The 17,212-nt window shown below is 41.1% G+C and overlaps 1 protein-coding gene and 1 long non-coding RNA gene across 3 annotated transcripts; one reads left to right on the top strand and one right to left on the bottom strand.

The window, feature by feature from the left end:
- Positions 1 to 4,187: 4,187 nt before the first annotated feature.
- Positions 4,188 to 7,934, top strand: LOC116451456. 2 transcript variants are annotated; one of them, XR_004243203.1, is made up of 6 exons: positions 4,188 to 4,237; positions 4,346 to 4,477; positions 4,575 to 4,689; positions 4,788 to 4,924; positions 5,729 to 5,857; positions 7,222 to 7,934. It is a non-coding gene; the product is annotated as an uncharacterized LOC116451456 (long non-coding RNA). The 2 variants fall into 2 exon arrangements; XR_004243202.1 differs by having other exon boundaries at positions 4,575 to 4,924.
- Positions 7,935 to 8,396: 462 nt separating this feature from the next.
- On the bottom strand, positions 8,397 to 12,076 carry SNAI2 (snail family transcriptional repressor 2). The gene is made up of 3 exons (XM_032124948.1): positions 11,750 to 12,076; positions 10,636 to 11,181; positions 8,397 to 9,673 (listed from the first exon to the last, which is right to left on the bottom strand). Exons 1-3 carry the CDS (start codon positions 11,826 to 11,828, stop codon positions 9,492 to 9,494), a joined length of 807 nt encoding a protein of 268 aa, XP_031980839.1. The 5' UTR covers positions 11,829 to 12,076; the 3' UTR covers positions 8,397 to 9,491.
- Between the last annotated feature and the right edge of the window lie 5,136 nt (positions 12,077 to 17,212).

The following is a 17,212-nucleotide window of genomic DNA, read 5'->3' on the forward strand; positions in this document are numbered from 1 at the left end:
AGCAATAAAAATGCATGGTGTGGCTTTACATGGCACCCCTTCAAAATATGACTTCCTTCTTTCAAAATGAAGGACGGAATAGATGCTGAACTAGAGTGCTCATCTGTGTAGGTAATATATGCTGCAATTTTAGTTATGGGCCCCTAAAAAAGTACAATGCCAGATTCTAAGATCTTTCTGAGACAAAATCTCTCTTTATGTTTAGGAACAAACTAATGTGAGTAAGAGAAGATTGTCTGGACTAGAAGTCCTAAAAGCTGTTTCCTGTTTTAATTGGGGGACCAAAATCACACCTGTGATGGCAACATATTTTTGTTTTTACAAATGCCACAGAACAGCTCCTTCCTCTCCATTAGTGACCTAAGATGCAAGCAGGCATTTATTTTCTTTAAGAACTGTCACACTTCTTCTCACAGTGTCAAAGCAGCAAGTATTGTATGTGCAGTTCCCTTCTCAAGAATATCAGCTTAAAGTGCAAAGAGAAGAGCCATAATTTTGCGTTGTCCTCAAGAGATCTCTTGTGAAATTTTTACTTTTTATTTTAAACAGGGAGATATAAACAAGGTGGAAAGGCAAAAGTGTCGTGATCTAACCCCAAAGTGCCATGATCTAACTCCAGTCAGCAACTGGGGTTAGATCATGACGTGCCTGGTACCACACCAGCCGTTTTCTCATTTCTCTGCACCCCTGGTGGGGCGGGGAAGAGAATCAGAAAAAGGTAATACCTCTGGTGGGTTAAAGACTGTTCAATAATTCAAACAGAGTTAAAAACATGGTGAAAAGTAGAGAGAGAGAGAGAGAGAGGGATAAACCCCAAGAGAAATAAGTGATGCATGATACAATTGCTCACCACCTGCTACTGATATCCAGCCAGTTCCTGAGTTGTGAGTGGCACTTCCCAGCCAGTGCCCCCCATTTATATACTGGGCATGCTGTTCTGTGGTGAGGAACATCCTTTTGGCCAGTTCAGGTAAGTTGTCCTGCCTGTGCTCTCTCGTGTCTTCTTGTGCAGCTGCTTGCTGGCAGAGCGTGGGAGGCTGAAAAGTCCTTGATTTAGGATAAGCACTACTTAGCAACAACAACAGTGTATTATCAACATTATTCTCATAATAGATCAAAACCAGAACACTTTAACAACTACTAAGAAGGAAATTAATTCTCTCCCAGCTGAAACCAGGATATGAAGATGAATAGAAAAAGTTTCTCAAATATACAGGAGCTCAGATTTAATATCATGTCTGCAAGTTATCTGAAGAACTGTGAGGAATTACATTTTCAAAAATCACTTGTTCTTAGCCTAAATAATAAGTCCATATTGTGCATTCTTCCCATTAGTACATAACAAAAACCAAGGAGAAAGATGTTAAAAAGGCTATAAACTTACCACAGAAGCTCAGAATTGCAACCTCATCGTTGTTAGCACAATCTGTCATAGAAACTGTAGCAGTGCAGGAAAAGGCAAGAACTCATCACAGATAATTCTGATTCCTCTTCAGCCTGGGTGACCATAAAGTAAGAAAAAAGGGTTTACTAGAAGAAAGGACCCATAGAGCTCTAAATAGGTCAGTGATTTAGGAAGAACAAGATACCTAGGCTTGCAGACTTGTGGCTATGCTCCCTTCTTAGCACTATATAGCGAAACAAATACTTGTGATGCACTACATGGGATTGCACTGCAGCAAAGGATTATTCCATTTCTCTGAGCAAATGTCCATGTAGATTCAAAACCTTTTGACGTGGGCAAATGCAAATTTCATGGTGAGAAAACCATCGTGAGGGACAATCCCTGGATGCCCTGTACATTTGCTTCCACCAGAATACCACACATAGGATAAAAACTGTAGGAGTATTCCATCATGATTGTCAAAATAACTCAGTTTCCTTCAGGGATCAATGTAATTTTGGTAAAAAGGAAGCATACTCTTTTTTTTTTTTTTTTTTTTTTTAACTGGAAAAGAATCCTTTATCTGCGATACCTGTCTTTAAAAGCAGAAAAACGACGGGAAATTAATTTTGGTTAGAAGCTTTCAGCTAACATAAAAATTAACCAGCATTGGAGCAGGGCTGTTTCTTAAAATATTTTCCCAACTTTAATTCTGCATATTTAATTTTACTTGGTTTTGTATAGATATAAAAATATATATAGTTTATCATGATTTTTGATGTTCCTGTTAATAAGAGCTTCTACATGTGTAATTAAAAAAAATCTACTGCAGCCTTAGTTCTGACTGTATTTTGTGTCAATAAGAGCAATGATGACACATACCTGATTTATTAGATGACTCTTAACTGGAGTCAAAATTTCTTCTCAAAGCTAAGCAGTGCTGGATTTTTGAGTTTTTCCTGGTACAGAAGACTGACCTGGAAGGTTATTTTTAGTAGATATTTTCTGCTTGTAAATATCTACAAACCACCTCCTATTGAAAGCTGACATTTCAACAGTCCCTGGGACCCTTTTTTGTCTTATCCTTGTTCCCAGAAGCCCTGTTGTCCTGCCAGTGTGGCAAGCTGACATCTTTGTCTGTGGACTGACAGAGCATTTGGGTTCAAATATTCAGGAGCAGCTCTGAGTCATCTGCAGTGATCACCAAACTACAGCCATGACTTTCAAACCTCTGAGGAAAGGTCGCTGGGAAATAAAAGTATCGCCAACTGCAACTTTTTTTTTTTTCTGCCAATAGCTGGAAAAATGGGGACAGAGAAAAGGGGTGCAGCAATTTCTTGAAACTACCTAGAAGCAGAAAGCCATTTTCCAAATAAAAAATGATTTTTCTGTCAGTAAGTGAGAGCTGTCAAAAATCCTGACTGTTTTTGAGTGTTGGCCTTGTCCAGTCAGAACTAGTTAGGATCTGGGGTGAGATGGCAAGCTGCTTTACAAACACCATGAAATGTCCATCACGAGTCACAAGACTCTTTTTTAAATTTCCTCAGGACATAGCAACCTGGCCTGGCTTCATGTATTACAGATTAATAGTGAATACTTTGCTATAAATCTTGGTGAACTGTCTTGCAAAATATCTTTTTATAATGCTAAAAAATTGTAAAAAATTAATGACTTAATGCCAAATACAATGAAGCTTTTACTGAGATGGGGGGATTTTTTTAGTCTTTTATGCATGATATTATTACTTTGAGTTGCTGATTGTTTTTCATTCAATTTTTACTGGAGTTACTTAATAACAGTCACTTTTCATTCTTCTAACTCTTTATTCATTGTCAGCTGTGGATGATCTGCCAGCCCACATGAGAGGGCAGGTTACATTCAAAGGAATTTTCTTTGGTTTAGGGACATGTGCAAAATCTGAGCTAATTGCAGTGCAACTTTAACTGCTTCTTATTAGGGACTTAGCAGATGTCTGATGGTACTCTGATGTTCAGAGCTTGTACTGGGAGCCCACAGCACTCAGTGAGACGTAGGCACTTCTCTGAGAGGGATCTGTTAGACCAAGCTCCTGCATTCCCAGGTCATGCCTTTGAAAAGGTGTGGAGAGGTGACAGTCAGGGGCTGCTGCCACTGGATGGCCCAGCATGGTACATGTATTTGTTGGTCATACCCATGTCTAGGGCTGCTTAGAGGCCATGGCAATGCCCTCATCTCTCTAGCATTAAAAGATCCATGATCCCTGACGGTGACCCCGTGTTAGACACAGCTGGGAAGGAGATGATTCCTATGCAAGGCAGAGAAAGCAGTAATGGAAGGGGCAAAAACAGCAGAGGTCAGGAGAATCTATAGGGCTTTGCAAAGTGAAGAATGGCTTTCTGTAGTCTCACTTGGTTAGGCAAAAGGCTCTGTTTTATAAGATAAGTAATATAAAGATAACCTTCTAGGAAAGTATTCTGATCCAGAATGTGTGGCATTCTCAGTCATTCCTATGCTGAGTGGATGGACAAACAGCTTGAAGGATACCCTCCTTTGACTTTGTCCTGCTAGACAGGACCCTTGTGTTTGCATTTAAATCCACTTTTTAAACTGAGGGGGGCTCTAGCAACAAAATCAGGGACCTCTCTGAGGGATTTTCTGAAGTAGATCCCCCAAACTGGGGCTGCAGTGAAAGGATTTGTGTGTTTTGAGCTGGTATTCATGTGATTCCTGTTTTCCATGTCTTCCTGTGACAAAACAAATTAAAAATATTATTATATAACTGAAAGATATAAAAGGTCTTTTATTCCTTCTTAGCAAGGACTGCCTTCATCCTTGCAGCTGCTTAGTGTATGCACTGGACAACAGAACAGAGAGGTACAGAAACAAGACATGGGAATATTCAATACCCAGGTAAAAGGGATAGGGGTGACGGATGTGACAGATGTAACAGAAACCAACCGTTGCATAACTTTTGTCTTGCAGAGATGTGGGGAGAACAAAAGAAGGAGGGCCATGATTGAGCACATACTTATGGTTTTGTACCCAAAATAGTGAGTGAATCAGAAGAAGAAAAAAACCCATTGGTTTGAGGGGCATTCTTGAAGTATTGGAAAGGTAAGTGAAGAGGAACAAGGTGACCAAACTGCCAAACATGTCAAAACAGCTCCATTATGCACTTGTTAATTCTATTTTTTTTTTTTTTTATCTCTAGTCTGGTTTGGCTGGGGCACCCTTATGCTGAAGTGTGCAACAGGACAGGGCAACTCTTGCTGTCCCTGGAAAACACAGTCCCACACTCCACAACCTTCAAGGTTCCTGAGGATTTTGTATGTATTTAGAATAAAGGAAAATTTTTGGGAAGAAGCAACAGAGAGTGCAAGCATAATTTTTGTTTCTTTTCTATGGCTGTGGCTGTCCCTGTCAGCCTCCCATCAGAAACTGATTGGTATTTCCACCTCTACTCAGCACTGGTACAGCCCATCTGCAGCACTGTGTCCAGTTCTGGGCTCACCAGTACAAGGCTGACAAGAGAATACCAGAGTCTAGTGAAGGACCACAAAGGTAATTAAGAGATTGGAGCATCTCTCATATTGGAGTCAATGAGACAGCTTGAAAAAAAATGCTCAAGATCTTATTAATGTGTATAAATTCCTGATGTGAGGGAGTGAAAAATACAGTCAGAATCTTAGTGTTGCCCAGTGACAGTACAAGAGGCAATGCATACCATCAGAAATACAGAAGAGTCCATTTAAGTGCAAGAAAAAACCCTTTTATACTGTAATTGTGACTGAACACTGGCACAGGCTGCCTAGAGAGGTTGTGGAGTCTCCTTTCTTTGAAATATCAAAACCCCATCTGAACACAGCCTTGGGTAAACTGCTCTCCTGACCCTGCTTTGAGCAGGGGGGTTGGACTGGTCAATATGCAGAAGTTCCTTCCCACCTCAATCATTCCATGATCTGTGATTAACTTGAACAATCTGTTCTTATTTCCTGCAGCTATCATTTGGTACTACAATATAGGCAGGTTGGAGTGCACTTCTCACCTTCCACTCCTCATATTTCTGTGAACCAGAGTTCTAATTCATATCATCTAACTTTTAGAACACCTACTTTAAAGAGACAAAACCAAGCACTTGGGACAGCTAGTAAAACCCATTCTTTCCAAAGCAGTAATACTCATAACTGAAAATGTCTTATTCAAAAATAAAAATATGTTTTCAAATTAAATATTGATTTATTTTGTGGCAGGGGAACTCAGCTGTAGCACAAGACCTCAGAATTAAATTATCAGGTTTCTAATTGCTTTTTTTTAAATTGAAATTATAGGATCTTTATGGAGCTTCATTTTTATATGATTTTACAGGGCTTAGAGTAATAGGCCCTGAGTTTGCTTAATGACAACAGGAACTATAATAATCCAAATAATAGAGCAAAATACAGAAGAAAGATTCCATGGTGCCTTAATCTGAGAGACACTTCTTTTAACCCTTTGGTGAGTGTATAACATGCTTTTCCTAACTGCATTACATGGTAAGAAAATTGCAGTTCTTTGAGCCTAAACATGTACTTTGTTCTGTCTTCATTTCATGCACATCTTCCTTCATTCTGCAGCCTGTGAAGTGAAAAGCATGCCCAAACAAAAGCGAGGGAAGAGAGACCTGGAAACCAAAGTGAATCAATTATTGCCTTCAGCCCTGAGAAATTAATATATTTAACTTATAACTTCACAAGTGCCTAGGTGGCTCTGCTCTTCTCTGCACAGGGAAAGAACATTGAAAAAGTAAAATTGACAGAACATCCCAAAGGAAGGATCTAGACCTCATTCTGTAAAAAAAGAAAAAAACAGAAAAAGAAAAAAAAAGACATTTCAGAAAAGAGCAGTGAAGATATTCAGAGTACAAGGACCATGTTTTCCTAAGAAAGATTTCAAAAGTTTAGAAAGATTATTTGGATATAGAAAAGAGGTGTGTTTTGAGAAATGTTGCAATGGCCAAAGAAATACAATGGGTAGCGTGACCATGGAGGGAACTTTTCCATCATGTGTTGAGAAAGCCATAGGAGTCATCAACCAGCAGCTCAGAACAGAATTGAATTTACATTGATAAATAGCTTGTGCAGGTGCAGAAGGGCTTTTCTAAGGTAATGAGGTAAAACTATTAATGGAATATGTTTTGGAGAAATGTCTTGACAGGGAATAGAAAGCAGTCACACAGGAAAAGCAGAGAAATTTAGCTGCTTGGGAAGTTTATGCTGCAACTGGACAGAGAGCTAGGGATCTGTGATAGAGTGCTCTGCTTCAATTACAGAGATGAGCCAAAAGAGCTTCTAGCCTTTCCCATCTTTGTGTTTTATGAGTACAGGTGTTACAGGCATGCAAAGTAGCATATCTTAATTGTCATCTCCAAATCAGACCAGTTCCACTTGTGTTTGGTTTAGCATACTGTATTTTGATGAAGTTTTCATCTGATTTCCCTTGAGGACAGCAGTAGCATTTCCACTCACTCAAGAAGTCAAGCTCTTATGCTATTTAATTTACTATGGGCGTAGAGAATTTAAAGTGTGAGCTAAAACAATGGAAAAGTCTTTGTGGCACAACAGAGGAGAGCAAACCTAGAACAGTACAAATAGCTGTTGACTGCCAGAGCTTTGCTCATACTCCAGTAAACTTTGCTCTGGGAAGAAAGAGCTGCACAAAGAGCTGCTGGAGCCTACGAACTTCAAAGCAAATGACATGGAAGTGCAAATCAATAGAGTAACCACATGAAACTTTTCAAGGGTATTTGATGCCTTCATGTGTCCGTTTTGAAATGTTACCTCACAAATTCCCACTAACCGTATCTTTCTTGAACTCTCCAGGTATTTCCTGAAAAAAAAATCTAGCAGCACCTAGGGAATCATTGTTATAGCCCTGAGATTTTGTCAGAAGATGCTTGGAGAATATGAAAGCTTCATTTGAGATTCAGTTTTCAGTATCATTCTTTCTGTGGAGAAAAGGTGCAAAACTTCTGCCTATTGCCTGCATTACTCCAGTGCACTCCTGCTGAAGCCCTGCTCCAGAACTCTGCTGGAGGAGACAGAAGGCATGTATGATCTACTGCATTATTTTGCTGAAACACACTTTTATTCAAGAAATGTTCACCTTGTGTTTACACATCAGTAACATTCTCGGTAAATTGTTGGAATTTTATTTTTGCTATTACTTGTTCCTGTTGGTACTCTAGTGTAGACATAGGGGTCTTCAAACTGGATGCCAACTGGTGCTTGTCTGTTCTCTAGCTTTGTACTTTGCTAAAAGTTGAAAATGGTGTTGTTTCACACCAGACATTAATGATGAGACATGATTTGTTGATGTTGTAATACTTTTATGTAGTTAAGATCTTGGACTGCATAGTCAAATCACCTGAAGAAAAAAGATTTCTACTTTTTATTACGGAATAATTTCTTTCCTGTGATACATTACCTGATATACAGCTGTAATGCATTCACCTGACAGTTCTGATATGTAATACATTTTAATAAAATATTTTTAACCATCTTGAAATTGCCATATAAACTATATTATACTGTGACTTGACTACTACTTTAAAAGAGCATCATGCAAACATTGCTGAACTCCTGTAAGGCTCCACTGACTTTAATGAACTTTGGATCAGGCCCAGATTCCCTGATGTGAAAGTCTCAAGGAAAGTACTATAAGGCCTCTCTAATAGCATCCTTTCATCTGTTAAAATGCAAGAAAAAAGTTGCTCTTAAATGTTTTTGAGAAAATATATTTCACAATGTTGTCATAGTTTTGTAAGTAGCAGAAATGCAAGTGTTTTAAAGCAGTGACTAGAAAAAGGCATTGTATGGTTTAAAGTCTTTTAAAATGCAATGTATATATTCCTTTCTAATGTTTAGAACTTGTGGAGTAAATCTTCACATCTGAAATTCACTTCTATCTTCATTTGGTCATGTAGAGACATTCACATTTTCCTATGTTCCAAAGCACACACACAGTTGTTTTCTTTAATTAGAACAAACAACAGAAATCTTACTTAAAAATGTTTATTGTAAAAAAGTGGCTAGAAAACAACATCAGTTTCACTTCACACTTTCTTCAAGTTATCTATAGATGCTGCTATGGGCAACAATTTGCTTTCATTCATAACACATTCAATCATATAAAAATAAAAATATTTACATTATGTCCACATACTTTACAAAATCATCAATAAAAAAGGCACTTGGAGGGGTAATGCTGAAAATATTGCATTTCCTTTGTGCATTTAAAAAAAAAAAAATTGTAAAACTCCCATGGATCCCCTCTCTTGCACTTATTCCCGTTTTTTTTAAAAAAAAATGAAGTTTAGAGGAACTATTCCATATTAAATGATGGTCAAGCATGCACCAGGAATGTTTGAAGCTACAGTATTATCTTTTTAAATTTATTTTTTAAGGCACATGCATTTAATTTGTGGCTTTTAATTTTTTCGTACATTCTCTTACACTTTTTTCCCCTCTTTTAATTATGCAGTTTTAAAGCATTTCAGGTCATTAATGAAGGCCTTGGCTTCTAATAAAATAAAATAAAAAAACACAGCAACGAATAATATTAAACATTTACTAAGGTAAACTCGGAATACTTTTTAAGGCACCTGAGATAAATGGTGTCTAGCAAAACTCACTTGGGTAGTATTTTCATTAAAATTTCCACTTAAAATACTGTTTCTTTGGTTGAAATGGCTTGGCAGGAATGTATTGTTAACTTTGAAGCCTTTTCTAAGCAAGAAAAGACAACCTACATTTGGCTTCATCTATTAAGAAAGCTGATAATGCTGCTTCCTTTAGATCTACTTGAAATGTCATGCATGGCGTCTTTCTCCCTATTTCAGAATTCGCACTTAAGAATGCAAATGTTTGGCAGAACAGAAACTACTTAAAGCTCATTTCTACTGACATTCTAAGTTCTTCCACTAGTTTATTTGTTTGCTTGTTTGGTGATGTTTTGGTTTGTTGGTTTGGTTTCTTTGTATTTTGGGTTTTTTGGGGTTTTTTTTGGCTGAAAAGTAGACGAGAAAACGCCTTATCATTTGGAACAGAAGTGGAGAAATGCATTGAGTCCAGGTAAACATTGACTGCATGACTCAGTGTGCTACACAGCATCCAGATTCCTCATGTTTGTGCAGAAGAGACATTCTGGAGAAAGTTTTGGAGCAATTTTTGCACTGGTATTTCTTCACATCCGAGTGGGTCTGCAGATGAGCCCTTAGATTGGATCTGTCTGCAAAAGCCCTGTTGCAGTGAGGACAGGAAAACGGCTTTTCTCCTACAAAGGAAACATCAAGAAAAAAATAGGATAAAGATTAAAAAAACAAAAAGCACATATTTGGGACAGGTAAAATCTGCTTTTATCCGAAGAAACAAATGAACAAACGGAAATTACTTGTTATAAGAATAAAAAAGTCTAATAAAAAGTTAATCAGGCCAGAGATACAGCAGCTTTCAGCACTGCTGACTGTATTTTCAGAACCCCAGTCTACTGAGAATATGCTGTTAAGTGCAGTCTCTGAAGACAAGCTGCTGACACCTTCTGCATCTACAGGTGCATGCAGTACTTCTACACTGGGCTCCTCCCAACATTTTCAAATATTTTCATGGAACATTTTCTGCTTAGTGCTGCATGAATTCCTGGGGAACAAGGGCTTTGACTGAAAAGCAGCAAACAGCTGTGCAGACATCACATTGTACCCAGCACTACACTCAAAACCCAGTTTTTGCCTCAATAGAAAAAAACCCAACCACTTTGCTGATGATGTGATTCTAATTGCTAAGGACTTGAAATAGCAGATGCAAAACTTGCCAGCTGCTTAAGGAGTCAGAATGCAGCCCCTCATGCATTGATTGATTTTTGCTGCCTGATTTCAGAGTCAGCTGCAACCTTCTCAAAGTTAGCAATTTCCAAAGCCTAAAAGTTAACACAAAATCCTTAAAGGAAAATCTTCAGATAGTGGAAATGGGCTAAACCATCCTAAAACTATCAGGGGAGCAGTGCTGATTTATGCCAGTATCTGGCCTGCAGTTACGAGACCATGCTAAACCCCCTCCCACCTTCCCCCTCTCCCTGCAAGAGGGAGAATCTAGCCTTTTAATGATTCATTTGAAATTCTGTGGACGTATTTCAAGGTTAGTTAAAAACCCTGCTGGTTTTTGCACCTGTGGAGAAAAACAGCAAAAAGGCATCCCGATGTTATAGCAACAAGAAACTGCAAATGTAATGCTTGCTCTTACCAGTGTGAGTTCTAATGTGTCCTTGAAGTAGCCAGGGTCTGGAGAAAGCCTTGCCGCAGATCTTGCAGACACAAGGTAGTGTGTGGGTCCTGATGTGCATCTTAAGCGCTCCCAGGCTGACATACTCCTTGTCACAGTACTTGCAGCTGAACGATTTCCTAGACTGGGCATCACAGTGCAGCTGCTTATGTTTGGCCAACCCGGAGAAAGTTGAATAGGTCTTGTTGCATAAACTGCACTGGAACTTTTCAGCTTCGATTGCATGAGGGTCTGAAAGCTTTGACTGGATTCTCTCTTCTTCATCGCTAATGGGGCTTTCTGAACCGCTGTGATCTTTGGAGGAGGTGTCAGAAGGTGGAGGTGGGCTGACTCTTCCCAAAGATGAGGGGTATCCAGAAAGTGGAGAGAGGTCATTGGGTAATGGAGACGGTAGCAGCCCAGTTGTAGTCCACACAGTAATGGGATTGTAAGCTACTGAGCTCAGGATCTCTGGCTGTGGTATGATAGGGACTGGATAGCTTTCGTACAGGTATGGGGATATAATCACTGGAGAAAGAAGAACATTTTTAAGGTAAGAGAACCAAAAAGTATTTCAAAAAGCAGCAAAACTAACACTTTGAGGATTAAAAGCTGCATAAATGAAAAACTCAGTAGGGTAATCTGAATATAAGGGTGATTCAGGAAATACTGTTTCATACATATATTCTGATGGGAAAAGACAGTGCCCTTGAACAGGCGAATTGCAGTTGGAGAGTCCCTTCAAGGCAGCATGCCGCTTCTAAATCTGTGCAGCCTGACACAATGAAGCAGTGAAACTTCCTGAAGGATTTGAATAAAAGTTTCAATTCCAGCACCAACAGATACAGAACAGGAAAACTCCAAATCCTTTCTAAGTAACTTGGGTTCAAGTGGGTGAGCACATTTTCATGATTCATTCTGGTCAGCACTGACATATTTCTCAAAACTCCCTCCTTGTAAGCAGGAGAAAATAGAGCAAGCAATGAACGAACCCGTCCCCTCCAGCCTGCAGAGCAATCCCACCCCTCCTCAGTCCTGCCACGCAACGACCGCAGCCTCAGAAGCGACGCGGTGGCACCAGATTTCGTTTTGTTACCTGTATGAGTGTCCAGCTCGCTATAATTCGGCTTCTTGGATGAATTGAAATGCTTCTTGACCAGGAAGGAGCGTGGCATTTTGGACGCAGGGTTTGTGCTTCTCGCAGACTCTCTCTGTCCTTGCGGGTGCGTGCAGCGGTCCCGGGCGGCGCAGCGCAGGCACACGCGGGGTCACTGCGGGCGCATCGGTGCCGCTCCTGGTCCCTACGGCGCTGCCGGCCCCGCGCAGCCCATCCACTCCCGCTTGTGCAGTGGCAGTGCCGAGCCGCCTTGAAAAGTGCTGTAAATACCCACGAGTCAGGTGCAGGGGGGAAGGGTTTTCCGCTCCTCCAATCGCTTCGGGATGTTCTCAAGCACTTTTCCAAAGAAGCTGTTTTTCTGGGAGGGCTCTGGGGCTGCTGGCTGTGGGATCCAATCGCACTCGGAGGGTTTGGTTCAGGTTTCAGCTCCTCCCGCTGGAGACAGCTGTGAACGGGGGAGAGAGCTCTAGCAGAGCGTGTTACCCTGCTCCGAAGCGGGGGGATGTGGCTCTGTAGAACTGCAGTCTACAAAAATGTATTGGTCAAAATGCTTGCAAATAAAGGTCAGTTTACTGATTCAGCTGCTGAATTCCTTTTTTTTTTTTTTTTTTTTTGCTTTCGGATAGAGACCTGGATAAGTCATAGGCACTGAAACTTCTTTTTCTTCTTCCCCCTACCTTCCCCCCCCTTTTTTTCCTCCTTTTATCCCTTTCTTTCCCCTTTTCTTTTACCTCCCCCCCCCCTTTTTTCCTCTCCTTTTCTTCTTTTTTTATTACTCTTTCTATTTTTCTTATTCTTTTAAACAAATCTGGTTTCCAGATGTTTGATATGAGAGTTACAATGGGACAAACTGTTCATTAAGGGCAGACAGGGTACACACATACACACGACACTACAAGATAACAAGTTGGCCGGCAGACCTAATGGAAGGCTTTGAATTGAATGGGTGCCTGATCCATTTAGGAGCTGCCTTTGAATAGCTGTGCTTAGGAAAGGCTGGAGACGAGCAGCCTGCCTCCCTAACTTGCACCCTTCCAGGCAGAAGGACCAGACAGATACTGCAAGTGAGTTCAAGGAGAGGGAGAAGCCTTGGGAAGGATTATATTTCAGAGCAGGGTGATAGTCTTTATATAATATGCATATTGCTTCAGACTGTTCATATGAAGAATACTTTCTCTTTTACTTTAAAAATCTGCAGAATGCAAAACCTAGACCTTTCCTTCCTTGAGAGTAGTTATGTCACTCTTTTGCCTATCCTCTTAGGACACTGCCAAGGAAATTTTCCTAATTATCCAAAGCAGTTAAAAGATGCATAGATAAAAAAAAAACCCCAAAATTATAGACTGGGTAATTTAAATGTCTCTTAAATGTCCTTCTCCATTAGTATATTTTAGGACCTCTTGATTTCCTATGAAGGTATAATCTATGTTATGTATTTCCTTTAAGATGAAAGTCTCTTAAATGTGCCACAGAGTGTTCTGGTTATCTAGATTGATTTAGAGGAGATAGTCATAGGTTTTTTAATTTTAAAATATTTGCATTTTGGAAATATGGACAGCTGAACACTGGTAAATTTCTAACACAAATTACACTGTGATTGACTCTTGGTCTGCCTTCCCCACCCCTTCCCCCCCTCGCTGTGTACTACCTACACCTGCCTGGGCACATACCGGCATGCCGTGCTGGTGTGACGCTGGAGTTCTCTCTCTCCTCTTGGGAGGAGGTGTGGAGGGTGCTTTACAGAGACCACCCCAGCCCGATTTTGCAGCAGGTGTTGGAATAGATGTGAAGGGGAAAAAAAAAAAAGCCGGATGGGTCTGTTAAGACATGCAAGAGCAAAGTGCTTTGTCAAGCTGCATGACTTCTTAATCTTGGGGAATACCAAAACAAGTGCAGGGAAAGTTAGCCATTTTCAAGAACTGATTTAAAAAGATTCATCTGTTCAGCATCTAACTCTGGTGTCTGTTAGTGAAAGCTGCCATATCAATTTCCAAGTGTCAGGGAACATACCCAGGCTATGGAAGGAAAGGGAAAGTGGCAAAGAAAGGAACTTTCCAGGTACTTGCTTTGCAGCTGGGGCAAAAGGAACAGCGGTGCCTTTTCCAGCAGAGAGAGCAGTGCTTGCAGAGACACAATCCGTTACTTCCCTCATCTCTACAGAAATGAAGAAATCCACAAAGCATTTTTAAAAGGTTGCATTTGTGGTCCTGCTTTCCTCTCAGCTCTGTTCCATCTGACAAGTCCCTGTCCCCTGCCAGCTCTGGGAAAGCATTGCATTTCAGGATGTGAGGCATTAGTCTGTATCTAAATAGTCTGTTACATGAGCTGTGATTCAGACCTTGAGCTGGTTTAAGTTTGTGTGTTGAAATGAATGGAGCCATGCAGATTTTCACTGGCTTGGGATCTGTTCTTTTGTGTGTTTTGTTAAAAGTAAAGGGTCTGATTCAGTGAGGTTCTCTCTCTCGGGGCATTTTCAGCAGCATAGCACTGGAGTGATGCAGTTTAAATTAATTGCACTTATATAAATCACAGGAGCGTAAGCAGTTAGCCCACTGGCTGAGCTGATTGAAGGATGTTAGGAATTGGATAGAAGGCATGTTATTACATGGTCCTGAAAGGATATTAGCAGCACATACTACCTGAGTGAGGTCTGCTGTCAAAAAAAGGGAGAGTCTGCGTGAGGAGTGGGTGAGTCAGAGCAAACAGGTGTTCTGGGTGTTTACAGCAAATGTGGATGAGAGGGCACTTGGAGATGTGTGGCATCCATCCCCATGCAGGAAAGGCAACACAAAGGTCGAATGCAGAAGACAGGTTTCCTCTCCTTGGAGGAGCCAGGGAGGTGTGGAGGGCGGCGGGTTGCTCTGATTGATGGTCACGCTGCCTGCGGGCAAAGCCTTGCACCCACCTCTGAAAAATCAGGCCTACAGCTTCCCTCTCACATTTTACAAGTAGTTGGTCTTTTAGGGATTCTTTATGTTTTTACTTTGAAAGCTCACGTAAAGCTGTCTTGTTAATGCCACTGTGCTGCTAATTGCCACTCTGCAAAGTGTGTAGGAAATGATCCAAGCAATTCTGCCGCCTGAAACCTTGGCATGTGCTTTGCAGCAACTAAATGATTAGGACCAGAGCTTCAACCCTACAGCAGAAATGGCTTTTTTTTTTTTTTCCTACATCAGGCCACTTGTTCCTGTGCACAGATAACAAACTGTGAGTTTCACTTTAGTCTCCCCATTTCTGACAGCTCCACCAAATCCCTGTCCTTGTCAGGCTTTCTGAGAAGGGCAGCAACATCGTTATTTGGCTTTCTGGAAATGGAAGGGTGCCAGAATTATGTTTATTATCAAAGAGGGAAGAAGGACCCAAGCTAAGCCCCATCAGTAGCTTAGTTCTTCTCATGACAGCACTAGTGTCCTTACCAAGCATCAATACTAGCAAGAGAGTGGATCAGAAAATGTTAAATATCTTGATAAACCACAGCAGAATCAAGAAAAACTAGTTTCAGAATATTAAATGAGTTATGTTGGATCACTGTTCCCATATTTAATCATTTTGACTGCCACAGAGTCCACTGAAGGCAGCACACAGCGAGGTTTGGAAGAACCCCCAGGAGGCACTGAGCCCAGTGGAGCTTACCAAAAATAGCTCTGGAGGTTTATTGATGCAGGTGACGACTTCATCCTGGAAGAGGTAGAAGCTCAAGTAACTCACACCTACAGCATAGCTCTTGCAATTCATAAGCCTCCTACATTTCAAAGGAAAGTGTGAAATGGTTAATATGGGAAAAAGAAAGGTGGGTTTTCAATAGTCAGTTGAATGTGGGACATATCAACTCAGCTCCAGGGTTACCCTATGCTTTCATATTTCCCCTTTAGTGCCAGCTGAAATATCCTGGAAAGTAAAGACATGGTATGACTTTCGGAAGCAGGAAAAGTTTAGCAGCACTAGAAACTGAGGAGTACTTCAAATGTGATTAGATTGGATGTCAGAGGGAAATAACCCCAAAATTAACAGAGTAGAGGGAAAACAATTAGACAATGGTATTCTCTTCCCCCACCCCAACATATATGCCTTAATAAATTTTGAAACAAATTCTTGCTGACCTGAACTACCAGCAGAAATGGCAGCAAACTTAATGAAGGACTGTTATGAAGTCATGTCAAGCTCCAGTCTTGGAGGCTTGGTTTGATATGGTCACACTAAATCCATGCATTTTGGAAGGTTTTCCCAGTCAAGTAAAAAATCTCTGCATTTTTAATGTTTTGCACCAATAAATAATTTTTTTTCTAAGATCAGTAACTTTGCCAGAGTTTAGGTGTATTTAAGAGATGGTGATTGAACAGCAAAAGTCTGATTCAGTCTGAACTTTCCAATAAGTCAAGGCCCTTTGAAGTGTGTCTCTTAAGGATCTAACCCTGTCAATATTTTAAATATATCTATATGAAAATAATTTTCCTTACAAATACACTTGCATTTATTAATAGATGCAAAATGGTTTATTTTGGATCAAGCAGTTTGAGCAGCGCTGGCTTCTGTGTGCGCTCTCCTTCACACCTGTGTAGCTTCACCGACTTAAGAGGGGTCATTTTAGAGTCAAATTAGCCCATAATGAAGGAACCGGTCATAGTTCAATTTTCCTACATTGTTTCTACATGAAGATATTTTAACAATGGGCCAAATTCCCCTGTCCTTCCCATCTGTAATATCTCCACTGGCTGCAGCTGACCTGTTCCAGATCTCCTCAGGCAGAACTGAGACGCGATGCTAGTCCAGGGAGTACAGCCCCGTTAATGTGCGTAGTGCTGTAACAAGTACTCGTTCCACAGAAGTGCGTTACATCCCAGCCCAAGCCACTGCACTCTGGAAAGCAATGCCGACCTTCCAGTACGCCAGTGCGTTATTCATACGAGGGACAAAAGATTGGAGAACGCTGCCCTTGGGATGCAGGGAGCGAAGCGAGGGCTTGCACGGCGTTGTGTGGTTGGAAAGAGCCACCTGCTGGGCACAGCCGCCGCCGGGACACGGATGCTCCGCGGAGCCAGGGCCGGGCCGGCCGCCCCACCGTGTGGCCAGCCCGGGAAATGGGGATGCTGCCGGCACCGGGATGGATCAGCGCCCTGCTCGCTGATGGGGGCTCTGGGAAGGGAAGGACGGGGCGCCAGCAGCGGCAACGAGGCGGCTAAATCGCGTCCCCAGTTTTTTATATGGCTGACGTCTATGACTTGTGTACATTTTCATCGTTATTGTTTATCGCCTACAGCAAAGTGAGGCACGAAGGCATCATACGAGATTTCCTGCTCTGGGAAATGCATGTCTGTGTGTGTGTTTGTGTGAGCACCCAACAGAGATAATAGAATGGTTTGTGTAGGAAGGGACCTTAAAAATCATCTAATTCCACCCCCTCTGCCATGGGCAGGGACACCTTGCACTAGACCAGGCTGCTCA

Source organism: Corvus moneduloides, chromosome 1, assembly GCF_009650955.1.
Source record: "Corvus moneduloides isolate bCorMon1 chromosome 1, bCorMon1.pri, whole genome shotgun sequence".
In the NCBI taxonomy this organism is placed as follows: domain Eukaryota; kingdom Metazoa; phylum Chordata; class Aves; order Passeriformes; family Corvidae; genus Corvus; species Corvus moneduloides.